We start from the raw sequence: 24,499 nt of genomic DNA, 5'->3' as shown, positions 1-24,499 counted from the left end.
TTAAGCAATGCTCTAAGCTTCACTCTCAGATTGGAGCAGAACCTTTTCTTATCGCAGTCCCACCCCGGAAGGGATTGGCAATAACAAAGTCAATGAAACTCGGATTGAGATTGAGAGCAGCGTACTAACGGCGCTTCTTTAACGGATTCAGGTTCCGATCCCCAGGTCCACTCTGCATCGTAATCTGGCGTGTCAACAACCCAACGGCTTTCGCCTTTCGCGAGATGACTCAATGGAGCACTCTGGTGGCGGCCTTATCAAATTTATGTTAGGAAATTCCAGTAATCGCATTCTTTGGCTTTCTGCTCCCCCTTGGCTAATTCAATTAAGCGATCTGGAGACGGAGATCCACATCCATATCCAAATTGAATACGCAAACAGGATCCCGACGCCGTCGCATATTAGGATTCTTGATGTGTATATTTTGCTTAATTAGCGTTGCACTGTTAAATATTCGACATGCCATTGGCATTATTGTTATTGTTGATCAGAATTCGCGAATTTAGTTATCTCCGAAGTCAATAAACAATTATAAGTTACAAGCCGGGCTCTTAATACACCGGGCTCCAAGCAGACGCGATGACGACGCAAACTTGACTTTGAAATTTTTGCAAATGCCCCCCAATGTTTAATGTTTTTATTGTTTTTTTTTTTTTTGTTTATTTTCGATTGTTTACTTTGTTTTTCAATTTCTATTTCAATTGCAAGGCGTAGAACAAGTTTGCTGGAGATTTCTCAGTGGCGTAGCCGGAAAAATGGCAAGGGAACCTTAATTATTTAAACCACAGAATGCGTAAGACTTACTTTGAAAGCTATTAACTAGTTACATTTATTAAACAAAAAATTAAAAGTTTTTTAAACGAAATGAGTCACTCTCCAGTGCTTTCTCCCTTTGTCAAAGATTATATTATGAAGTAGACATTTTGATGCTTATTTTATGGCTTTTAGTCACAGCCTTATTGGACTTGACTAATTTAAGGTTCTTGGTCATTTGTCAATCTTCATAAATACATACTAAAATATCATAAATATACAAATATTCCATGGTGCAGGAGTATGTTGGAATCTATTATTTAATTAATTGGAATCTATATTTTTCAAGTTCTCAAGTTTTTAACAAAATAAAGTTGATAGTTCAAAAAGAATGAGATTTTTAGTTGATAATATTAGCTTTTCTAAATTATATACAAAATTATATTTTACAGAAAACGTACCCTTTTTTCTTAACTTTTCCCAAGCTACTTCCCTGATCGCTCTCAGCAGATCCCACTCTCCCCTAAGCTTTCGCTCCGCTTTGGGGCTCCGCCGATCGGCACCTCTCTCTCTAGCTCTCATTTTTTGGAGCTCTCTTGGGGCCAAGCTTCGCTCATAGTATAAATACGAGTGTGCCGATCGCTCCGATTCGAAGACGACCCCAAACTTTGCCGCGATCGTGTTATTAAGCTCGATTTGACGCTCCGCTTAACATTCGCTTTTCGTTTTCGTGGACGGTGATCGATAAAAATAAAACAAAGCCCCTTACTCCGACCCACGATCGATGGATGTGTGAAACAAGCTTTTGCGTTTCAAGCTGAGACGAACTCAACACACGTACGCCCCAAAAAAATAACACACAAAAACATAATACAAATTGGCCACGCTCGTTGTTTTGGCTAATTCAATTAAAGTGCGTCGGACAAAAGAAAGTCTATTTCGGAGCTCAAGTGATAATCAATCCATCAAGCAGCTACAAAAGCGTTTTTATTGGGCCCTACATAAAAAAAAAGAAAGTCGCCGCCCAAAAGCTTACACAACGAGAGCGTGTAAGTGACCTCAGTTACGGGTCACGGATCACAGATCCCCGCGGAACCTTTTCGGGAGCAAAGAAAGCCATCCATCAGCCACAATGACGAGTGCGGCGAAAGTGATCTTGGCCTGCTGCCTGCTGGGCGCCTTTGCAATGCAAATGAGCTCCTCTTCGGCCATTCCCATTTGGGAGTTTTTGACCCGCAACGAAAAGGTAAGAGAAAGAGACAGAAACGACGGCGTCGTCGACAACTTGCACTCACAGATTGCGCATACGCCGCATTGGCCAGCTGTGCATTAAGTATACGCCTCGTTAGCACCGGCCTCTGTCGTCCTTGGCATTGCGCATCTGTCCAGTCGAGTGCTGAGGCAGCAGCATTTGTGCCTCAGATCGAATCTAGCGCAGCGCTGAATAGCTGATCAGCCAAGCATAATCGCCATTTATAACGATATTGATATTTACGGGCATATTGATATGGATATGCTGATTGTTGTGATAACTTCAATGAGTTCGCATATTAACGGCGCTTTGCCGTCGCTTCTGTTTGCCGATGTTGTCGTCCACCGCGAAGACAATCGAAATGAATATGAAGATGAATATGGAATATGGAATATGAATGGCGACAAGACGGTTCAAAGTCAGCGAGCGGTATTCGCTGGCTCATTAGCATAACTGTACCAGATTGGCATCGTAACCAACATACAAGATACAGCTAACAGCTACAGCTATAGCGACAGCTCCACTCGAGCTGAAGAAGAACGGTCCTTGGCATAAATAGACGCCTGCGGAGTGCGATCTTGACATTGCTCGTGCTGGGCGTTATCAGAAACCCACAATTGCTCCGCGATGATAATGGCAACGCAGCCAGCCGATGGCCATCGCTAGAGGAATACCGGTCTCCGGTCTTTTTTGGTCTGGTTGCCACTTGTCCAGACCTCACGCGATTTCTCGAGCGTGTTTGAGGCGCGTCATCGGTGATCGCTATACACAAAAAAGACTGTGTTGCCAAAATATATGTGCAAGTTGGTTAAATAACAGTCGGGGAAGCAGCTGCGGTAAAGGTTTTGGTTACACTTTTTGAGGGATCGCATCTCGGAATTCACAGAAAAAGGCCAAGATTCCAAAATCTGAAATAAAGATGCATTTCGTTTTTGGGTATGATTTTAAGGATTTCCCTTAAATCAAATTAATTGGTTGCCAAAAACTTAAACATAGAGCATTATTCTTGAGAACTCTTTATTTTAAAGGTACCTCTATAACCAGATTCCAACAAAATCAGAAATAATAGTTATGTGGATCTTATCAAATACGGCTTAAAATGGATTCTGTATTCAAAGAAAATATATATCATCCATATATAAACTAGCTTGCTAGCATATTTTCAACTCAAATCTGAACCTTAAAATTCCGAATTTTTTCAAAATATTCTATGATCATCAATCTAATAGAAAAACATTTTACTTACATGGCAATAATAACTACAGAGAAAAAACATAGTGCTTGGCAACACGATATACATCAGAGATTATTAACCTTTGGTATTCAGATCTCTTTGTTATAAATGGACTATTTTTTGTGTGCAAATTATCTATCTCCCTGTTCGATTTCATAAAATTTCGACTTAAAACAGAGTACAATTCATTACTATCTCATGTTATTTTTAACCAAAATAGTATTCATTATATTACCTCTTAATGTCCATGTTTGACAAGTACTTAACAATTTTAAATTCATATTATTTTTCGGTTTTCCATAGCCACGATTAATTAGACAATCCCTGTAAACTCCAATCCCCCAAAATACCGAGCGCAGTGGAGCCTAAAAGCCAACATTAATTTCCATTTATGAGAAACAACAGTTTCAATTTACATTCCCAATTGCTGTAAATTGAGGAGAGACGAACACCCCCCCCCCCCTTCCCAAAAAAAAAAAACAAACAAAATAAATAATAAAGCTTTTCACTTTTCTTCTTCACAAATGTTTGTGCAACAAAGCGTGACAACGTTGCGGCAATTTTCTCTGCACTTTTTTGTTTATTTTGTGTTTTTTGGTTAATGAACTCCACCGGGCCAAAGTCGCATGCCAACAGAAATATATGTGTATTTATAATTTTGCTGCTCTGTTGGATTTTTTTGCTGTCTTATTAATTAACCAAAAGACTTTAATTTATATATAGCAATTTGCCAGTCATTAGATCTTTTTGGCTTTTTCTGGCAGCGCATCAATCCAAGTCGCGCACGCGAACTACGCCTTAAAATTCCGGACTCCAGAGACAATGGAGCCCCCGAATAATGTAAACCGATCCCAGCTAGAAGTGATTGAAAGCCACATCCGGCACATACATATGCCAGAGATCTCGGCTCAAATGAGAAAATAATTTCTAAAAAAAAAAACAATTAAGCGAACGATGCTGAAGCCGAAAAAATAGAAACGCAATTTGCGAAAGCAATAGACACTCGTGTTTTGCAATTAATGTAAATTTCTAATTAGAATTCACTGCGCCACGATCACTTATTTATAGACGGATGCCTCAGCTTCCTGTTTTGTGTGTTTCAATTTTGTTCATTTTTTTGTATTTTTAATTATTGTTTTTACCGTTGGAAGCTACTCTAGCGCTTTCGATTTTTTTTTATTTTCGATTGCAAAAATAAACAACTGCTTCAAAATTTTTTAGAGCGCCGCCGCTTAGCTTATTTGTTGTTGCCCTTTTTTATGGGTGCAAACGCGTTTAGCCGGTTTGCGGTCCGAACTTCAATAAATAAATTATGTTCGCATTACTTTTTTGTATTTTACGTAAAAATATGTTGGGATATCTGGGGACAGAAAGAGAGAGATATGGCGGGTAATCTCGTAATGAAACCCTTTTCCGAACCGAAGTCCAATCGAACCGGAGTCATTACGGAGCGTCTTACCGTTTTCCGTTTTTTTTTTTTTTATTTATATATTTCTTGTGTGTGTTATGAAATGTTGTTTCATATTGTTGCTAGTGTTTTTTCGTGGATTTCTTTTGTTGGCAATTTCGATGTTTCATAATGTAACCTGCGCATATCAACAGGTTATTGAACTGGCCGGATCCGTTGGGAATGAAAACGGAGATGTGGAGATGAAGATGAGGAGTTACGCCCATATTTGTGGTTCGGGAAGCGACCACACAAGACAGCTTAATGGGCTTATTTTTTGGGGGGATTCTCCTCCGTGTGTGCTAATTGAATGTTTCCCATATTCATAAGGAAGTCGCCCAAGAGCGGCGGAGAATCTCTGGTATTTCAGGCCAAGATCAGTCAGGCTTTCATTAGGTTTAGTCACTTAGCTGGAAGGCTAACGAATTACAATCTCGAATCTACATGCCAGTGAGCTTATATTATATAAACAAATTAATGTACGTGACTTTGACAACTCCCACAAAGGTTTTTTGCAATTATTTATTATTTTTTTAAGCACGCTTCATAAGCCATAAATTATTTGTGATATATTTATATTATTTTAAATTTTTTGCTTAAGTTTTCGATTCTGACAAATTATTCAATTGTGTCAGGGACTGGACCATAAAAATGCTGATCTGATAAGTCTCTGCTGACGTACCTTACATGTGTTTTAAATTTCATTTAAAAAAAACAGCAAACAAGACAATGAAAACAACGTTAACAAACCAAAAGTTTATAAACTTTTTATGGATTTGACTTTGTGTCAAGTTGTTGCCATTCGAAATATATTTAAATAAAAGCACGAGGGGGCGGTTAACGTATCAATTGCACTTTAGTGCTTTGAATTTTTGCATTTTGCACACGTTTTTGCTTGGCTCGACTTGGATGGTTAACGGTATTCGTAATTGGTAATGCGAGCCAACTCCCCCTTCGACTTGGCTCTGATTCCGAGGCTCTGTTATGCAAACAGCGTAAAATTATAAAACCCCCTCCGAAAAATCCAAGCCAATGCAAATGAAGCTCTTCGGCGGGCTAATGGAAGCGGATCAAGGGTATGTTTGGAGACGGAGAAGAAGCCAGCTCAAGTATGTGACCGAATTCTGGTTACTTTCTTTGTTCCAGCAGAAGCCGCTCCAAATTGTTTATTTGTTCTGAAGATGAGGTGCTAATGCGTGAGAAGAGCCGGATTCTGGGGAGTTTCTTACGTCTGATTGACGTCACCTGGCCACCAAAGAAATTCCCCATACACCAAGTCAGTGGATGATGTGTCACCCGGGAGTAAATAGTAGAACATTCGGCGGGGCTAATTAAAAGTCCATTCAACGCTCTGCTAACCACGAAGAATAGACAATGAGCTGCTGCTGTTTTGCCCGCTGAACCATAAAACCATCCCAGCCCCAGCCCCAGGCCAAACTGGGGCACACACTTGGAAGAGAGGCCGCCTGGGAGTCAGAGGCAGAGGAGGCAGTTGCTCAATAGCTCCCAGGCCCCCGGCGGCGCTGTCGAAATGCATTTCGTTTGTTTTGTGCAACGAAAGTGCAATCATCTTCCCCGCATGACACACGCACATTGCAAAATTCCCTCCCAAGTAACCAAGTAGCTGGGAAATGGAGACCTCCTCCGCCTATTCCCATCTCTCCGTCTATCTGTATGCAGAATACAGAGAGAAAAACTAGATGGGCTGAAATCTGAAAATTAAGTTGAATCAATTTAAAAACTGTTTTTTCGTAAAACACTACGAAAACTTTTATTTCAGACCATTTGATTCATATTAGATATATAAGTACATTTACTCAGGCTTAAAATGTTATATTTTTAATGAATATTTAAATATAAATATTAATTTCTATATATATATATTTTTTTTTTTTTTTTTGCTTACCGTGCAGATGTCACACCTGTACTCCACCTTTGCCCAGCTGGTTAGCGTTCATTGCAAGTCGACGGTTGGAGGAGGGCTGCCGGTGAACCAATGCAAGCACAACCTGCTTGGTTATGGATCCACCAAGCTGCAAACACTCTCCGACGCCCAGCTGGAGGCCCTCGATCCGTATCAGCGCGATGCCAATGAGCTGAGTAAGTGCCTCCTCCATTTGCTGAGCTATCTGCGAAACACTGATCGCGTGGGAGATCGATTTGGGGTTTCCGCGTCAGAACTTCCGCAGTGAACCAGCGCAACGTGCTAGACGTGAGATCTTACCACCGCCTCTTCTCTTCTCTCTTGTCTTCCGCAGTATGGTCATCGATAATGAGGGACCATCCGAGCGGAGCCAGCTTGGTGACCACCAGGCAGCCGATCCAGCAGCAGCCATTGCCCACACCGCCCGCCTCCTCGCTGATCATCCTCACCCGCCAGCAGTTGCCGCAATCGCAGTCCAACTCGAATCCACTCTTCGACAACAGCGGCGAGCAGAAGCATCAGTATGCCATGGACATGGACATGGCCTACGGCTATCCATCGCGCCAGCCGGCAGCCAGCAGTGAAATACTACCCATGGCCTCCGCCTTTACGGGAGAGCCGCCAAAGACCTTCCTTACCGGGCCCCATGTGGTTCGTGTGCGTCCGGATGGTTCGCCCGTGGAGGAGGATAGCCGGCGGCCACTGCCCCGCGACGAAGACCTGCCTCTGTTCCGTTTGGGCTTGGCCGCCGCCCCCCAGGCGCCCAACAGGCACCGCAAAATCGCAACGATCAGCGCTTTGAAGCAGCAGCACTTTGCCTCCATCCTGCAGCGTGACCTGCAGCCTCCGCATCAGGTGCAGCGACGTCTGTTCCGCCAGCAGCAGGCGTAAGGATAACTCCGACCCAGGAGCCGGAAAACCTAGATCTAAGTCTTGTGTGCTTGAGTGGAGTGAATGAGTGTTGGGGATGCACGGCATCCTCGAGCGAATGTGTGCACTTTGAGCTTTAATGGAATTTCGTACCGTATTCGTTTTTAAGTTTTTCTTTAATTTTATTTATTCGCGTGCATTAGCCGTAAGATCAAATATAGAGATTCTCGAGTAATAAACCGTATGATGATTATCGTTAATGGTGCCAACGTTTTTAATTCTGAAATGTGATCGCAGAGATCTCTGCACAAAAAGCCCACAAGGGAAACCGGTTGGTTATGGTAATAACAACGAAAGTCGCATCTCCGCCAGACACCAGCCACTGACTGCTGATCACCAGCAATCTCCAGTTCCTTGTCACACACCCATATTTAACACGCGAAAGCCTTATTAACCCACATCTCCGGCGAACAATGGAAATACTTTCGAGAGGAGGGGGCGTAATTAATCCGGTTTGGCGGATTCAGAACGTATTGACGCTTGGAGGAGGCAATTAGAATCCGCAAATCCGTGATTTTCGGCAAATGCACTTACAATGGGATGTAATTTCGCTGGCCATTCAACAGGTTTGTCCAGCTTTTGAGGACAGAAGGCCCATCAATCTCACCGCGCGCTGCTACACAAAGGCGGATTAATTGGCACTGCATGAATGATGCTGGGATTTTCACTTGAAATAAATGAATAAACAACCTAATTAGCACGGATTTATGGCAATACAATTAGCTTGTGTCGTCTTTACGGTTTTGTATTTAAATTTCGATAGGCAGCCCGGTAAATATCTATCGAGTATTAATGGCGAATTCAAGCTTAATTTAAAAACAAGCTCGGTCACACTGCAACAGCACAAACAGCTGATTGCACGAAACTAAAAATAAAAAAAGGTAAATACTGCGGAATAATCATTTTTCAGTTGAAAATTGTGCGCTGAGTGGATTTATTGGCTTCGCAACCAAGCTGGAAAAGCGATAAGGTTGGTGCCCTTGCCCCGTTCCACGTATTTCGTGAATTTGCCTATTGTGACGCGGCCGTGTAAAGTCCCATTTGACAAATGAATCACTCATATTGCATTTATGTATGTACATATTATACAAAAATCCTTAAACTTAAATGTGTGTGCGTGTGTTTCAGATATACGCTTGCGATCCCAAACAAAACATCTGCTCGGCGTTGCAAAGTTTATCGATTTCTCAAACGCGCGGCTGATCAGAAATTTTCCGAAAACGGGGAATTCCAGATAAACTCTGACCGCAGTGGTAAGATTGCCAATGATTGGTGCCAGGCAGCAGTATCAGCCCAACACTGACGGCGCCATGTCAGACGAAGAATCATTTGTGATCCTGGGCAGCTCGCCGTACCCATCGTTGTTGCCCGACGCAGGTGGTCTTGTGCTGGACGGCCTAGATAGCGGGGAGGAGGCGCTGGAACCCACTGCATCGACTTCGGCGGTCTCGCAGGCAAAGCTGGAAAAACCGCAGCCGGTGTCAAGTGCCCCTGCCAGCACAAGTGGCACCGAAAGCATGAGTGCCTCACAGCAGCTTCGATCGCTAGACAGCCAGGCGGCCCAATCGCTGGCCGCAAGCTTCATTATGGGCGAAGTGAAGTCCGACGTGCTCAAGGTGGGAGTTTTCATTATCCAATGCTAATATTTAACCGTCCGAACCTTGACTATATCCCCACAGAGCAGTGTCTACTCTCAGTTTCCCAGCCTCTGCTCAATGCAGGCCTCTGCTGAGGACGTGGTCAAACTTCAGAACATGATGACGGAATATTTAACCCTAAAGAGTGAGTAAAAACTGGCTATCCATCAGCTCCAATTTGCTTTGACCGCTTCTATCTCTCCTAGACACGCTGGACAAGGTGAACAACACCATGCTAAACTACCACAAGCTGACGCAGCAGTGGCGACAGGAGGCCGCCGAGCGGGAGCAGCAGTGTAAGCAACAACTACTCGAGTGCCAGCAGCAGGTCATAAGCCTTCGCGCCGAGAATCAGCAGCTAAAAGCCGATCTAGAGACAAAGATCTCACAGATCGAAATGGTGCAGGACTTTAGCCAAAAAGAGCAGGACGATCTGCGAAAGAGCGTCTCCGAGAAGACTTCTCTGATCAACAACATGCGTGTGGAGATCGACAAGCTGCAGCAGCTCAAAATGGTACGTCACTCACGCGCATAAATGCTCTTTGAGCAATGGGCAATCCAGATACGCGTCTACATTGCACTCTATTGTTATCAGGGCAATGGAATGGGCACTACGCAGTAACTTGTTTTTTACTTCCCATGAAATAAATTAAACGCTGGGCATTCCGCTCTTCTTAATATATTACAGCACTCGTTCGAATTCGTACCCGAGGAGGGTGCGAAGACAGAGCCGGATGCTGCCCAGGCCCTGAACTATGTGCAGCGGGACGAGCATGATCGCCAGGTGCGGGAACTGAAGCATCAGCTCTCCGAGCTCGTGGCAGAGAACCTTGAAGTCAGCGAAATGGTGAGTGCAAAGTCCCTCGGCTCTGTATCATTTCTGTAGCTCTACCCCAACTTTGCAGAAGAAAACTTACATTGAAGAGATCGATTGCTTGAAAGTTAATCTAACCAGTGCCCAGGAGCTAATGGCGAAAATGCAGCGGGACATTGACGAACTGAAGGCCAAGGATATCCAGAAGCAGGAGGAGATCTTACACCTTCAGACACAGAACGACATCTATCGTCGTGACTTTGAGATGGAGCGGGCAGATCGTGAGAAGAATGCCGGCGAGAAGGAACAGTATTTGATGGACCTGCGTTCACTACAGAGGAAGAACCAGGAGCTGATCGAAGCACTGGCCGAGTCACACCGGGCTAGCAAGTCGGCGTCACCCGCGTCCTCCTTAAGTTCGAGCCGGAGCAGTCTACGTGACGATCAGAGACCCGTAAGAGTATGTGCAGAAAGCTAGCCAAGCTGATCCCTTAACTTTATTTCTCGTTCCGACAGGTTCTTGAACCAACCGGTGCCGCCGCCTCCCGGACACCAGAGGCCATCCTGCGCTGTCCCATTTGTTCAAAGTCCTTTAACGCCCTTAGCGTGTTACAGAGCCATGTGAACGATTGTTTGGACAAAAACTAATTATCAATATTTGTTACATTAACTTTCTTTATAGTATACTGTTTAAGCTTAACACGTTAGCCCTTGAGCTGATTGCACATTATAAAAAAGCACATTACAATAACAGCGGATAGGTGCCCCAATCTTCTCAGAGTTTGCTTCTAATGGGCGGCATTTCCAGTGACCAAACGCGGCCCACATCGCGGCTGGCCACCAGATTGCTGAGTACCCTTACATCTGTTCGGAATTGAAATATTAGCAAGGGCTCGCGACAGGTATCACTGAATCTACTTACCGTTGGTACGGGCAAACTGCTGCAGCGTGTTGCGTATATCACAAATGGGAATGGCTGTGTTAATGTTCGGGTAGATGATGTCTTCCATCTTGATGTTGGACACGCATACACCGAGGATGCAGCCGTTCTGGTCAAACATAGGGCCGCCACTTTGACCGGCCTGCACACTACCATCGGACATGATAGCTCCCGTGTCACACTTGATGATCCGCCCTTGGAATATAGCCGGATTGAAGTCGTATTTGAAGCCAAAATTCACATAATAGGGAAATCCAGCGTTATAAACTGTCTGACCCAGAGTGGCTGGACCCTTGGCCAAGCGCACACAGCACCTCTCCGGCACATCCTGTGGAGCTGTGAGCAGGGCCAAGTCGAAGGGCCGTTCGCTATCAGGATTGCACCATATTACATCCGACTGAAACTCTCGATCGGCAGCGCGGCAATTAACTTTCTCGTTGCCCTGTAAGCGACGTTAAAAAATTGTATGTAGCTAACGATTTAAAGATGAGGAAATTCTATATTTACCTGACCCACTACATGAGCACATGTGAGGATGAAGTGCTTGTTGTGAACTCGGATAAAAGTGCCCGTGCCCTGTTGACCCTCTGACGCAATCACTACAATTGTCCGCTCCCCTGGGATGTTATTAGCGCGAATTATAACAAAGTTCAGTAACAGCTATTAGTGTGATCTTACATGGAAAGTTTGAGGGCTCCCGCGTTAGCTGGAATGTAGTACTAGGCATACCCAACTGCTCCATAAAGTTGCGCAGAAGGTAACCAAAGTTGGCGGCCAATGTCAGATTGACGTTCTCCTGCTGCCGCTGGAATGAGGTGCATATCACAATGCCAATCAGCCGTCTAAAATTAAGAGATTCGTTAGCATCCTTGAAGAATCCACTGCATAGATTTTCACCTACAGTTTGTTGTTGAAAACTGCGGATCCTTCGCAGCCCAGTGGTAAGGCATTGGAGATGGCGAACAGGCAGCCACTGCGTCCCATCACATTGGACACCTTGCCAATACTGATCGTCTTGTAGAAGTTCTCCAGGCCGAAGGGCGAGCACATGACCAGAACGTCGTCCAGCGACTGTATCGGCTGCAGGTGGCGCAAATAGTTGCTGATATGCGCGAGGAAACGCTTAAATGACTCCTTTCGGACGGGCGGTCGCATGCCCAGGACAACGAAACTGGAGCGCAGCACCTCGCTTTGATCCATGGCATCTGCGGTCAGCAGGATGCGATGTAAATTACGAGATACCTCTGCGGCGCTGAACACGTACAACGGATGGGCCGAGTAGCGGGTAAGAATGTGGCCTTGCCTCGATCCGGATGCATCATTCTGGCGCGGCCGCGGATGCCTCTGATGCGGATCAAAGGTTACAACAAAGTTCAGCGATCGAATGCGACCTCCCTCATCCGCCTGAACGTCTATCAACTGGCCCTGCTGCAGCCTGCCGACGATTCCTTTGTTCTCCTCGCTTTTGTCTCCGTGGTAGAGCAAATGAGGCTGCAAAATGCTGCCCGAACTAATGATTACCTCATTGTTGATTATGATCGCGGACTGCTTCGTGGTCGGACTGGTGACCTCAAGTAGAGCGTGGCGTATCTTGAGCAGCATTATCACTCTGCATGGTTTGCCCTCATAAACATTATTTATTATTTTTCAAAACAGCGAAACAGTTGCAATCTATTCCTATCAGCTGTTCCCTTTGTTGTAAGGGTTGCCAACGATGTTTTAGGTATCGATATATCGCAGGGATACGATTTTATTTGAAAAAATCATAACTTTCAATTTAAAATTGAAAGTATCAAGATGGCACTGCGTTTAGTAACGAAATAATGTAATCAAGATGGGGAATGGGTGGAATACGTCGTCAACCTGGTTCTAACGATAACGTAACACACATCCACGTGTTGCAGGCCTTCGGAGGAGGCCTAGCAGGAGGCGTGATGCGAAGCTGTACACATCCTCTCGACGTGCTGAAGTTACGCATGCAGATGCAAGTGGGTCGCCATTCGACGAGAAAGTACCGCGGCATTCTGCACGGCATTAGGACGTTGTACGTCGAGGAGGGAATGCGAGGCTTAGTGCGGGGCCACAATACAAGCCAGGTGATGGGCATCACACAGGGTCTCGTACAATTCTGGTCGTATGAGCAATTATCCGCACTATCCCGAAAAGCCTCGTATTTTAAAGAGCACACCTTCCAGAGGCACTTTCTCTGTGGCGGCATCGCTGGATGCTTCTCCTGTACGGCGGCCTACCCGTTCGACGTAGTGCGTGCACAAGTGATGGCATCCGATCTTGTAACGGCCCGCTCAATGATCCAAGGATTTCGGCACGTATACACTATGAAAGGATGGAATGGATTCACGCGCGGTTTGCCCTTCGCCCTGATCGAGACCTTTCCGCTGATGGGCTTTAAGTTCCTTTTTTATAAGTACCTAAACGCCCTGACGATGTCCGTGCAGCAGAAAAAAAAGATGGACATTCACGGTGGCTCTTTACTCGTAAACGCAGCAGTGGCCGGTGGTACAGCGAAGATAGTAGTTTACCCCGTTGATTTGCTCAAAAAGCGCATCCAACTCCAGACGTTTAAGCAAGACCTGGGGAGTTCCTGCCATCATCCCCATTGTCCCACATTTCTGCAGTGTATCGTCAGTACGCTCCAGAATGAGGGCGTGCGAGGATTCTACAAGGGCCTGACGCCCACCGTGCTCAGATCCATGCTGGCCAACGCCATTTATTTCAGCATCTACGATCTGTTTAGCCACCAGTTCATTGATCCACTCCAACATTCGGAGAACTCTTAAAGGACATAGGTCACGGGTCGTATTTACACATTCCCCTTCTAAAAAACTGGACAGGGAGTGAAAAGGAAAAAAAATTGTGTAAAATAAAAATATGTATTTTTGATAGAAAATTATGATATGTATGTAATTCAATATATCTTTCGACGCCGCTTTTCTAATTCTCGTTATTAGTTTGTCCAATTAGATTCCTTTCTCTGATCAGATTTGTGCTGCAACGGGTAGCTTTTAGACAAAAATTCAAATACAGAAATCAGCTGATGGGGAACAGTTACAAGGAAAATCTATTGGGAACAGCTTTTAGATTTTTAATATACATAAGTTATACATACGATAACTAAAATTGTACTCATTTAAAGGTTACTAGTGACTAAATTAACTTGCAATTATGATAAACTATAGAGTTTCCGATGCTATTGTAGCCCTCGCTGTTGGTAATCATATCTTGCAGTGTGGACAGTCTAGGGAACAGCTGGCTGAACAGCTGTTCAACTCCGCACTTCCTATCTTTGCGTAATGTTGCCTCTGCGGTGGAGTGTCCTGAAGCCACTCCAGGATGGTATCCGTTTCAGTCGACGTTACCTGGCCCAGAAGAACCTCCTAGAGCTTACGGACAGGGGATTCTTCCAGGGCATTTTCCCCGACACTGCTGGGTAAGTTATAGCCGGCATAAAGCACTTCCTTTATTTATGAAAACGATTCCCTCTATAGGCCCAAGATAAAGCAGCTCCTCACCAGCGGCCAGCAGAGCATTTACGCCGGGTTCGATCCCACCGCCGACAGCCTGCACGTGGGAAATCTGCTGGTGATCATGGGCCTCATCCACTGCCAGAGAGCTGGCCACAGACCTATTGCATTGGTAGGAGGTGCCACAGGTTTGATCGGAGATCCCAGTGGGAGGAAGACGGAGCGCAACCAGCTGGGTGAGTCTGTGATCGATACCAATTTGAAGGCCATTGAGCGGCAGTTGGTACAGGTTTTCGACAACCACGAGAAGTTCCTATGGGACACGAGTAAGAACAAATCACCTTTGCCGCCACTGACGTGAGTATGTCGTTAAAGGTGTAAAAAGGTGTAAAAAATTACAAACCAATTCCACCGTAGGATCGTCAACAATGCTGATTGGTATGCCGACCTGCATCTCGTCGACTTCGTGGCCAACATGGGTCGACATTTTCGCATGGGTTCCATGCTCTCCCGGTCCTCCGTGCAGTCGCGTTTGGAGTCGGAGGACGGGATGAGTTTCACAGAGTTCACCTACCAGATATTCCAAGCTTACGATTGGCTCCACCTCCTGCGTCGCCACAACTGCTGCTTCCAAATGGGAGGCTCTGACCAGACGGGCAACCTGATGACGGGACACGAGCTGATCAGCCGGGTGGAGCGTAAGGCCGAGGTCTTCGGCTTGACACTACCCCTGGTGACCACTGAAGAGGGCGACAAGTTTGGCAAATCGGCAGGAAATGCAGTGTGGCTGGATGGTGATAAGACATCTGCCTTTGCTCTGTATCAGTTCTTCCTGCGTATGCCGGACTCCGAGGTGGAGAAGCTGCTCAAACTGTTCACCTTCATTCCACTGCCGGAAGTTAAGCAGCTGATGCGGGAGCACACAAGGGAGCCGGAGAAGCGGAAAGCGCAGGCACTCCTGGCGGAGGATGTTACTCTGCTGGTGCATGGAGGTAGGAACATGCCACCTTTGTGTATTACCTTTATCTCTAATCGAATTTTTGATTCACAGAAAATGGATTAAAGCAAGCGGAGCGAGTAACCAATGCTCTATACAAGGGCAACGTCGAGGGATTAGCGGAACTAAACATCGCCGAGATCAAGCAGACCTTCCAGGGAGCCACCATGGTGGAGCTGCTGACTGAGCCTGGGATGTCCATCCTGCAGTTGGCCATGAAGGCCAAGTGCTTTCCCACTGAAAGTGAGTTACCATATTCAAAAAGAATTATCTATAGCCTTGTATGTCCTCCACAGCTGATGCCGTTCGTATTATAAATGCTGGTGGTTTCTACGTAAACCAAAAACGAGTACAGAACATCGCAGAGGTGCTGACCACCGGAATACACATCCTCCGGAACGGAGTCTCACTGCTGCGTGTGGGAAAGCGAAACTTTTACATAGTTCGCTGGCAGTAATAACTAATTGTTATTTGTGTTGAATAATAATAGGTTATTTTACATATAAATTTTAAAGTATAAGGACTTTTTAAACTACTTAGTTGGGCCTGGGTGCAGGCTTCTTGCGCCACCTCTTGCGTGCCAGCAACTCCTTGGCCTTCTCCTTCTTCAGGTCCTTGTCGTAAAACTTGCCGCTCTTGGTGAATGTCTTTTGCTCGTTGCGCATCTCGGCTAGCTTGCGATTCTTCTGCTTGATGATATTCTTCTTGTTGGCAGACTTCTTTTTTCCCGCCTCGGAGATCTGCACCTTGATCTTGCGGCCTTGTAGCTCTGTGTTGTGCAGCTGGAAGCCTTTTTGAAAACTGGGCAGGTCGGCCATCTCCACGAAAGCGAAACCCCCACGGCGCTTTTTTGGGATGCGAATAGATTTAACTGTGCCCGCCGCCGAAAAGTGCAGCTCCAGGTCATCTTTTGTGGTCTCGAAGTTCAGATTCGTCACGTACAGGACGTGTCTGTTTGTCTTAGAAGCTCCTCGCAGCAGGGAGGTCAACTGATCACTGGTTATGTGTCCATCTTCAGCGGCTTCCTCTGATTCCACTTCAGATCCAGAAGCTGCGCTGCCATTGGCCAGAGTTCCTTCATCATCGGCAGCCTCTCCATCAGAAGCGGCACGATCCTCCTCGCTATCGTCTGGGTCGCTGGGATTCCGGCCGTCCTCCTTGTCCACATATGTGCCCTCGAAAATCTCCTTGCGTTTCTGGTCATCGAAATTGCCCAGCAGATCCGCGCTGTCATCGTTGACAGTCTTTCGAACTCGCTTCGGCTTGATGAAGGCTTCCACCTCGTAGTCACTGCCAGAATCGCTGGCCATCGTTTTATTTATGTCGTTCCTTGGGATTCCTCGATTTCTTCCCCAGCACGTGTGACTTCTTAGTTTATTAGTGTTGCGAACAAACCACAGATAAGCGCAGTGTAGAAAAACGCCCTGCGAACGAAATCTTTCCCATCACTGTCCATTACCCGCCAATAAATTCGAAATTTTCTCTTCCGAGGTCATCCAATCAAAATTTGCAATATTTTTGGGGCTCAGCTTAGCTGAAACCGGTTGCAGCTGTAGGAGCCAAAGCGGACAGATATTGGAGTTATCTGCGAATTATGCAAATGTGCGATAACAACGAATAAATAGCAATTAATTTGCGTTATGCGTTATGCAGTGCCAGTACCGGTTGGCGCTTATCAAGAATCCACCGGCAAACTGATCAGCCACTGACAATTGATGAACGGCCGGCAAAACGGGAATATTCCGCACAGATTACCATAGATGAGTTCCATGGGCGATAATTAATGCCTGCAGAATGACTGCATCAATGTCTTTTGTCTTAATTAATACAAGCGTTCGTTTCGATCCAGTTTGAAGAAAATTTATGTGAAGAGACATACCGGCCGCCGGCAAAATGTCAAGAGAGATAACTACTATATAAGCACAATTTTCGAATGTTAGAAATCAGATTTGTTTTGTCATCTATCATCAGACACACACCCTCCTTTCTAACCATGAAGTTCATGGTAAGTTTGGACGAACTATATTGCCCAATTGAAACTTTTCTCAGATACATTGTATTCCCTCAGATTGTTCTCGCCTGCCTTTTGGCCGTGGCCTTTGCCAACGAGGAAGCCGATGTCCTGAAGAGCGATTCCGAGGTGAACGTGCTGGACTTCAACTACGGTTACGAGCTGTCCAATCACATCAAGGCCGTGCAGTCCGGAGTTCTCAAGGAGCACGACAACTGGGTAGTTTCTGGAGAGTACGAGTACGTGGCACCAAACGGCAAGACCATTAAGGTGGTCTACCACGCCGATGAGACCGGCTACCACCCAAAGGTTGTTGAGGCCTAAACACTCTCTAAAATGGTTACCCGAAATAAAGATTAAACGTCCTGCAACTTAAAATTCCGTTTAAATTTACTTTTTGAAATAAGCGCTCTGCAACACTGCCACTGAGCAAGTGTTGGTAAATCTTTGCGAAACTTACCCAATACTAAAACCAAGCGAACTCTTTTCCGTGGGATAATAATTTTAATAGAATCATTTTATGTAAATAATAACGATTAAAATAATATTGTAACATTGCCACGGAAACTCCAGCCATGGATTGTGTCGAGGACACTGAAACTGCGCCAAAGGAAGATCCTACACCGCCTGATGCAGAGGAGCAATATGCCGGGTCGCTTGAGGCGCCGGCAGAAAAAAAAAGTATCGAGTCCTCTGTGCCAATGGAAAAGGAAGAAGTCGAAATGGAGGATCTAACCCTCAAAGACATCGATCCCAGTGAAAGTGAATTGCCCAGTGAGAACCCAAAGACACTCCAACGCGAGGAGACAAACAACGAGCCAAGTGAAGAGCTAAGAGAGCCTACTAAAAAGCCAAGGAAAGTGCCCACTAAAGATCCCAAGGAAGTTTGTGATAAGCCAGAAGATCCGCAGCGTGAGGGAAAGGAAAAAACAGGCGACGAAGTAGTTATCAGCAGTGATTTGGCCAGTAGTCCAGTACCCGCTCGACTGGATAAAGCAGCGCCAAAATCCGATCCAGCTGAGGATTCCGACAGTAGCGTGGAGCTTATCGATAGTCCAGCTAAGTCCCCCTCGCCCAACGAAGTTGCAAAGGATCAGGCCAAACCAGACGGTGTCGATGGTGCAGCAGTTGTGGACGCTCCCCAAGATCCCAAAGCCCCCGCTGACCCCGAGAGCAAGAAGGTCGAGGAAGAAGCGGACAGTAGCATCGAACTTATCAGCAGTCCCACTCCCGAGGCCTCGCCTGGCAAAGAAGGCGAAGGAACAAAGGCACCGGGTGATCAGGAGCAACAAACTGCTTCAGAGTCCCGCGAAAGTAAAGCGGAAGACGAGATCATGGAAGTCGATCAAGAAGAGACATTTAAAATTCAAGCAGACAAATCGGAGATGAAAACGATCTCAAAGGAGCCCGTTAAAGAAAGTAATGACTTCCCAGAAGGAGACAAATTTGAACTATCGGCAAACAAAATAGAAGAGCCCATGGAAACTGAAGGAGCCCCTATCGACGCAGATGGAAACGAGGTTGCCCTAAAAGTACAGCTGGAAAAGGCAACGGAGCAAATGGCACCCGAGAACGATGACCCATTGCCTGCGGATGGAGACATTTTTTATGGAAAAGACTGCATTAACTACAACTGCGAAAAGCTGCACAAACAGTATGTGCTGGCCAGCATGGCCCTTTTAAACTTTTATAATGTGACCCAAAAAGGCTATAGACAGCAGTTCGTATGTATGGAGTGCTACGACACGGCAATGGACGTGTACGAGGTGAAGCAATGGCATATGGGTTTAGGGAACTTAATTATTGAGTCCATTATTAATTTCAGGAATTCGCGGGTCACTTAGTGGCCAAGCAGCCGCTGTTGTTAAAGGATTTCCGACAGGACCATGCAGATTTCGTGGCCCTAGACAGCAGTGATGAGGAAGAGGAGGAAAAACGGCCAGGTAACTAGCATTGAAGACGACTTCAATGACCCATTTTCCCAGTTAACTAACTTTATTTTCCTTTAGAGCAAACGGAATTTTCGAAAAACGACCTGAACCTAATCGAAAATGAACTGGAAGATGCCATCAAGAGCGTGCTGAGTAAAGTCGAGTTACAAAATCAACTCGCCTGGTCAAAGACCATACTGAAGGCCAAGGCGGATCGCTTAGAGAGCCAGTTTGAGATCGTAGATGCGGAACTCGAAAGTGTTCAGAGCGTGGCGGACCAGATGCATGCCGCCTTGTACAGCTCGTGCGCAGTGGTGCATAAGAATATGCCACCCCTGGACATCCAGCACAGCATGAGTGACTACATGGTAAGTAGGATGGAATATGGACCTTCGTTCTGGTGAATAAATCGATTGTTTAAAGCAGCAGAATGTGCCGCCGGCTGGCGAGATCGTTCGTCCACCAATTGAATTGAACGAGACGTATTATGCAGTGAAGAACAAGGCCATTGCCAGCTGGGTGTCCATCAAAGTGATCGAGTTCACAGAAAGCACCGCCATAAATGGCAACACCATGAAGAGCTACAAGATCAAGTATCTAAATACGCCTTATCAGATGATCAAGACGGTGACGGCCAAACACATTGCTTACTTTGAGCCACCGCCAGTACGCTTGACCATTGGTAAGAACTCTAAGAATGCGCAATCACCTGATTAATTTATATAACATCCCATTTGCAGGCACACGAGTGATTGCTTACTTCGACGGCACCACATTATCACGGGGCAAGGATACAGGCACCGTGCAGAATGCTTTCTATCCTGGCATCATCGCAGAACCACTGAAGCAGGCCAATCGGTTCCGCTACCTAATTTTTTACGACGACGGCTACACACAGTATGTGCCCCATCGGGATGTCCGGTTGGTTTGTCAGGCCTCTGAGAAGGTGTGGGAGGATGTGCATCCCGCTTCACGCGATTTCATCCAAAAGTACGTAGAGAAGTACTCGGTGGACCGGCCTATGGTACAGTGCACCCGGGGCCAGAGCATGAACACCGAGTCCAATGGTACTTGGCTATATGCCCGCGTCATCGACATCGACTGCAGCCTGGTCCTGATGCAGTTCGAGGGCGATAAGAATCATACCGAATGGATCTATAGGGGTTCCCTGCGATTGGGCCCGGTGTTTAAGGAAACTCAGAATGCCCTAAACAGTGCCAATGCCCAGCAGATGCGTGTGCCCAGAGTAAGAATTTGTCGTGAGCATCTAAGTGGTCGTTTTAATATAAAATTGTATTCTAGCGAACGGAGCCCTTTATTCGCTACACCAAGGAGATGGAGTCAAGCAGCCAGCAGGTTAATCGGCAGATGCGCGCTATTGCCCGCAAGAGTAGTGCTTCGTCACAGAATGTGTCCGCGGCCTCATCCTCGCCCTCGTCCGCCTCCGCACCTGCAACTTCCTCCGCCGCAAACGCTGCTGCCGCCGGAAGCCGCACCGGAATTGGCAACACTGTTAAGCATCTCAACAATTCGACCATTTATGTGGACGATGAGAACAGGCCCAAGGGTCATGTCGTCTATTTCACAGCCAAACGGAATCTGCCGCCAAAGATATTCAAGCAGCACAGCTGTAGTCCCAACTGTCTGTTTAAAATCGTTCACCGCCTGGACAGCTACAGTCCGTTGGCGAAGCCACTTCTCTCCGGCTGGGAACGTTTAATATTTCGCCAGAAGACCAAGAAGAACGTCGTCTACCGAGGTCCCTGCGGCAAGAGCCTGCGCAACCTGGCCGAAGTGCACATGTATCTGCGGACCACCGAGAATGTACTGAATGTGGACAATTTTGACTTTACGCCCGATCTGCGATGCCTGGCGGAGTATTCAATAGATCCGTCGATCGTCAAGGAGGCAGACATTTCCAAGGGGCAGGAGAAGATGGCCATCCCGCTGGTAAACTATTACGATAACTCGCTGCCGCCACCCTGTACATATGCCAAGCAGCGAATACCAACCGAGGGGGTTAATTTGAATCTGGACGAGGAGTTCCTCGTAGGCTGCGACTGCGACGATGATTGCTCGGTAAGATTGCAGTTTATTTCAACATACAGGATTAAGCTTACTGTCTCCCTTACAGGACAAGTCGAAGTGCGCCTGCTGGCAACTAACCGTGGCCGGCGTAAAGTACTGCAACCCGAAGAAGCCCATTGAGGAGATCGGCTATCAGTACAAGCGACTGCACGAGCATGTGCCGACCGGTATCTACGAGTGCAACTCACGTTGCAAGTGCCGGAAGAACTGCCTGAACCGCGTGGTGCAGTTCTCGCTCGAGATGAAACTGCAGGTGTTCAAGACCTCAAATCGCGGCTGGGGCCTGCGCTGCGTGAACGACATTCCCAAGGGAGCCTTTATTTGCATCTATGCAGGCCACCTACTTACGGAAACTATGGCCAACGAGGGTGGTCAGGATGCTGGCGATGAGTACTTTGCAGATCTCGACTACATTGAGGTGGCAGAGCAGCTCAAGGAGGGCTACGAGTCGGAGGTGGAGCCGCCGTCGGAACCGGAACCGGACGATGAGACATACGGTCCGGACCCCGAGGATAATGATGACGATTTTCGGCCCAACTACCACTATCAGCGCAAGAACAAACGCACCTCCAGAAGTAACAGCGAGTTGGACTCTCAGGAGCGGGCGGTAATCAATTTCAATCCTAATGCCGATCTGGATGAGACGGTGCGTGAGAACTCGGTGCGGCGACTGTTCGGCAAAGACGAGGCCCCCTATATCATGGATGCCAAGACTACCGGCAACCTTGGGCGTTACTTTAACGTGAGTGATCTTAATCTTTATCCTAGGGAGCCATATTAAACTAAATTTTCTTCTCTTCCAGCATTCGTGCAACCCGAATCTTTTCGTACAAAACGTCTTTGTGGACACCCACGACCTGCGCTTCCCATGGGTGGCATTCTTCTCTGCCTCGCACATCCGCTCCGGCACCGAGCTGACCTGGAACTACAACTACGAGGTGGGCGTGGTGCCGGGCAAAGTGCTTTACTGCCAGTGCGGTGCTAGTAATTGTCGCATTCGATTGCTCTAATTTAGTTTTAAGCTCAAAGAGAAAGTTCCGCAAATAAATTTAATTCAATTTTAGGCGTTGCTACTTTAATTATTTAATTTATTTTAGTGAATGAAACCTTGTTTTTACCCAGAGCAACAACAAAAATTCTTACTACAAATTTTTAAATAATTTTGTTTTATGTTTTTATATTTAAAAAAAAATCATTTTGTTTACAGTCAAAGGTAATAATTTGCTAGCTTTATATAAATAAATAAAATTTCCAACTATCTTATTGATCAGCGCTTAAAAATATTCTCATTTAAAAAACAATTAAATTTAAATTCATATAATTTTAAAAAATTATCACCGTAGTACATCGATAGTACAAGCACAAACAATCGATAGTGCCGTTATCGATATTGCCATCGCTGTGTTCGCAGCTCTAATTCGCAAGCGTCAAGTCATTCCGGCATTTGTTTTTCGATCTTTGTAAAGAAATAAAAGAGAAGTAAGCGCCATATTTTGTTTTATATTCAGACGAACGTGTAATACAGGAGTCGAAATTTCAGCGCAACATGTTTCTAACCCGCTCCGAGTACGACAGAGGCGTGAACACGTTCTCGCCGGAGGGCCGCCTCTTCCAGGTTGAATATGCCATCGAGGCTATCAAGTTAGGCTCGACAGCCATTGGAATCTGCACTCCAGAAGGTGAGTGATTGCGATACGATCCAATAAAAACAGAAACAATGAAATACATCCTCAAGGCGTCGTTCTGGCCGTGGAGAAGCGCATCACATCGCCCCTGATGGTATCCAGCACTGTAGAGAAGATTGTAGAAGTGGACAAGCACATTGGTTGCGCTACCTCCGGACTGATGGCCGATGCCCGGACCTTAATCGAGCGCGCTCGCGTCGAGTGCCAGAACCACTGGTTTGTCTACAACGAGCGCATGTCTATCGAGTCGTGCGCCCAGGCCGTCTCCACGCTGGCCATTCAGTTTGGTGACAGTGGCGATAGCGATGGAGCCGCCGCCATGAGCCGTCCTTTCGGAGTGGCCATTTTGTTCGCCGGTATTGAGGCCGGCAAACCGCAACTGTGGCACATGGATCCCTCAGGCACATTTGTTCGTCACAGCGCTAAGGCTATCGGTTCGGGCAGTGAAGGTGCCCAGCAGAATCTGCAGGATAACTTCACCACTGAGATGAGCCTCAACGATGCCATCGAGCTGTCACTCAACACCCTGAAGCAGGTGATGGAGGAGAAGCTAAACTCGACCAATGTGGAGGTGATGACCATGACAAAGGAGAAAGAGTTCTACATGTTCACCAGGCAGGAGGTGGAGGAGCACATTGCCAAATTGGCGTAATTTTGCGACTTTTGATGGGTTAACTTTGAACGTAATATGTGAATAAATGGATTCTAAATCAATATTTTGCATGCCACAACTAGTGTTCCGAGAATTCTCCAGTTTTAAAAGAACGTAACTAAAAAGGTGAAGGGAAAAGGTTTTTGTTTTGAATGGAAGACTTACCTTTACATAACTGTTACTATCAGGGTATTATAATTTTAGTCAAAAGCTTTGCTATGCAGTGAAGGAGTCATATATATTCTTGATCAGCATTACCAGACGAATCGATATAGCATGACAGCTTCTTAATTTTTTTTAAATTTTATAAGAGATTAGATCGTTATAATTTTCAAAAATTAAAAAAAAATTTCATTTTATCAAATTTTAAGCTGAGTATGCAGATTTATTTACCCGATATAAACTATCATAGAAAACATTTTCTCTTGAAAATTAATTGATTTTTGGCCTTTTTATATTTAAAAAACTATGATTTAAAACAAAATATATATATATATAAATTTTGATCTATAAGGGACATATCTTGGTGATATTTGGTGAAGAAGTCATTTCCGACCCTATACTTGATCAGCATCAACAGCCGAGTCGTTCTGACTTGCTAGCTAGGAAAAAATTCAAAATTTAAAATTGGTCGTTAAAATTGTCAAAAATTCAAATTAATTATTAACTTAATATGCAAAGTTGTTAACATAATAAAAACTAGCACAGAAATCATTTCCGCA

At 45.7% G+C, this 24,499-nt stretch overlaps 9 protein-coding genes and 1 long non-coding RNA gene across 16 annotated transcripts; 7 read left to right on the top strand and 3 right to left on the bottom strand.

Moving 5' to 3' along the window:
• The first annotated feature begins 1,401 nt into the window (after positions 1 to 1,401).
• Reg-5 (Rhythmically expressed gene 5) lies at positions 1,402 to 7,740 on the top strand. The gene is made up of 3 exons (XM_020959766.2): positions 1,402 to 1,999; positions 6,600 to 6,786; positions 6,945 to 7,740. The coding sequence occupies exons 1-3, from the start codon at positions 1,886 to 1,888 to the stop codon at positions 7,499 to 7,501; spliced, it is 858 nt and encodes a 285-aa protein (XP_020815425.2). The 5' UTR covers positions 1,402 to 1,885; the 3' UTR covers positions 7,502 to 7,740.
• Positions 7,638 to 8,187, bottom strand: LOC147643952 (uncharacterized). The gene is made up of 2 exons (XR_015271355.1): positions 8,075 to 8,187; positions 7,638 to 8,019 (listed from the first exon to the last, which is right to left on the bottom strand). It is a non-coding gene; the product is annotated as an uncharacterized LOC147643952 (long non-coding RNA).
• On the top strand, positions 7,889 to 10,761 carry key (NF-kappa-B essential modulator kenny). Of its 6 annotated transcripts, none has more exons than XM_086831616.1 (7): positions 7,889 to 8,421; positions 8,669 to 9,156; positions 9,220 to 9,322; positions 9,384 to 9,691; positions 9,866 to 10,024; positions 10,083 to 10,451; positions 10,508 to 10,761. In XM_086831616.1, exons 2-7 carry the CDS (start codon positions 8,806 to 8,808, stop codon positions 10,637 to 10,639), a joined length of 1,422 nt encoding a protein of 473 aa, XP_086687742.1. In that variant the 5' UTR covers positions 7,889 to 8,421; positions 8,669 to 8,805; the 3' UTR covers positions 10,640 to 10,761. The 6 variants fall into 6 exon arrangements, with proteins under 6 accessions (XP_086687742.1, XP_020814919.2, XP_086687744.1 ...); XM_020959260.2 differs by having other exon boundaries at positions 8,194 to 8,421; positions 10,083 to 10,445; XM_086831618.1 differs by having other exon boundaries at positions 8,363 to 8,510; positions 10,083 to 10,445.
• On the bottom strand, positions 10,649 to 12,677 carry LOC110189252 (uncharacterized). Its single transcript, XM_020959259.2, has 5 exons — positions 11,833 to 12,677; positions 11,610 to 11,773; positions 11,439 to 11,548; positions 10,914 to 11,373; positions 10,649 to 10,855 (listed from the first exon to the last, which is right to left on the bottom strand). The coding sequence occupies exons 1-5, from the start codon at positions 12,531 to 12,533 to the stop codon at positions 10,767 to 10,769; spliced, it is 1,524 nt and encodes a 507-aa protein (XP_020814918.2). The 5' UTR covers positions 12,534 to 12,677; the 3' UTR covers positions 10,649 to 10,766.
• Positions 12,678 to 12,694: 17 nt separating this feature from the next.
• On the top strand, positions 12,695 to 13,839 carry LOC110189603 (mitochondrial thiamine pyrophosphate carrier-like). Its single transcript, XM_020959736.2, has one exon. The coding sequence runs from the start codon at positions 12,773 to 12,775 to the stop codon at positions 13,727 to 13,729; it is 957 nt and encodes a 318-aa protein (XP_020815395.2). The 5' UTR covers positions 12,695 to 12,772; the 3' UTR covers positions 13,730 to 13,839.
• A 59-nt stretch (positions 13,840 to 13,898) lies between these two features.
• TyrRS-m (Tyrosine--tRNA ligase, mitochondrial) lies at positions 13,899 to 15,924 on the top strand. The gene is made up of 6 exons (XM_020959278.2): positions 13,899 to 14,085; positions 14,149 to 14,379; positions 14,438 to 14,770; positions 14,831 to 15,405; positions 15,465 to 15,653; positions 15,707 to 15,924. The coding sequence occupies exons 2-6, from the start codon at positions 14,243 to 14,245 to the stop codon at positions 15,865 to 15,867; spliced, it is 1,395 nt and encodes a 464-aa protein (XP_020814937.2). The 5' UTR covers positions 13,899 to 14,085; positions 14,149 to 14,242; the 3' UTR covers positions 15,868 to 15,924.
• On the bottom strand, positions 15,881 to 16,720 carry LOC110189265 (uncharacterized). Its single transcript, XM_020959279.2, has one exon. The coding sequence runs from the start codon at positions 16,718 to 16,720 to the stop codon at positions 15,947 to 15,949; it is 774 nt and encodes a 257-aa protein (XP_020814938.1). The 3' UTR covers positions 15,881 to 15,946.
• A 531-nt stretch (positions 16,721 to 17,251) lies between these two features.
• On the top strand, positions 17,252 to 17,799 carry Lcp9 (Larval cuticle protein 9). The gene is made up of 2 exons (XM_020959281.2): positions 17,252 to 17,415; positions 17,479 to 17,799. Exons 1-2 carry the CDS (start codon positions 17,344 to 17,346, stop codon positions 17,743 to 17,745), a joined length of 339 nt encoding a protein of 112 aa, XP_020814940.2. The 5' UTR covers positions 17,252 to 17,343; the 3' UTR covers positions 17,746 to 17,799.
• Positions 17,800 to 17,859: 60 nt separating this feature from the next.
• Positions 17,860 to 22,503, top strand: egg (SET domain bifurcated histone lysine methyltransferase eggless). Of its 2 annotated transcripts, none has more exons than XM_020959751.2 (8): positions 17,860 to 19,187; positions 19,247 to 19,364; positions 19,431 to 19,720; positions 19,779 to 20,034; positions 20,093 to 20,598; positions 20,655 to 21,431; positions 21,487 to 22,182; positions 22,244 to 22,503. In XM_020959751.2, exons 1-8 carry the CDS (start codon positions 17,997 to 17,999, stop codon positions 22,448 to 22,450), a joined length of 4,041 nt encoding a protein of 1,346 aa, XP_020815410.2. In that variant the 5' UTR covers positions 17,860 to 17,996; the 3' UTR covers positions 22,451 to 22,503. The 2 variants fall into 2 exon arrangements, with proteins under 2 accessions (XP_020815410.2, XP_020815409.2); XM_020959750.2 differs by having other exon boundaries at positions 19,776 to 20,034.
• Positions 22,504 to 22,855: 352 nt separating this feature from the next.
• Prosalpha5 (proteasome alpha5 subunit) lies at positions 22,856 to 23,839 on the top strand. Its single transcript, XM_020959511.2, has 3 exons — positions 22,856 to 22,919; positions 22,981 to 23,119; positions 23,176 to 23,839. The coding sequence occupies exons 2-3, from the start codon at positions 22,987 to 22,989 to the stop codon at positions 23,775 to 23,777; spliced, it is 735 nt and encodes a 244-aa protein (XP_020815170.1). The 5' UTR covers positions 22,856 to 22,919; positions 22,981 to 22,986; the 3' UTR covers positions 23,778 to 23,839.
• The last annotated feature ends 660 nt before the right edge of the window (positions 23,840 to 24,499 follow it).

This window comes from Drosophila serrata, unplaced genomic scaffold (genome assembly GCF_035046125.1).
Source record: "Drosophila serrata isolate PLE 108 unplaced genomic scaffold, ASM3504612v1 contig_240, whole genome shotgun sequence".
NCBI lineage: Eukaryota > Metazoa > Arthropoda > Insecta > Diptera > Drosophilidae > Drosophila > Drosophila serrata.
The sequence above is the reverse complement of the archived record's forward strand: the minus strand, read 5'-3'. Positions and strand labels throughout refer to the sequence as shown.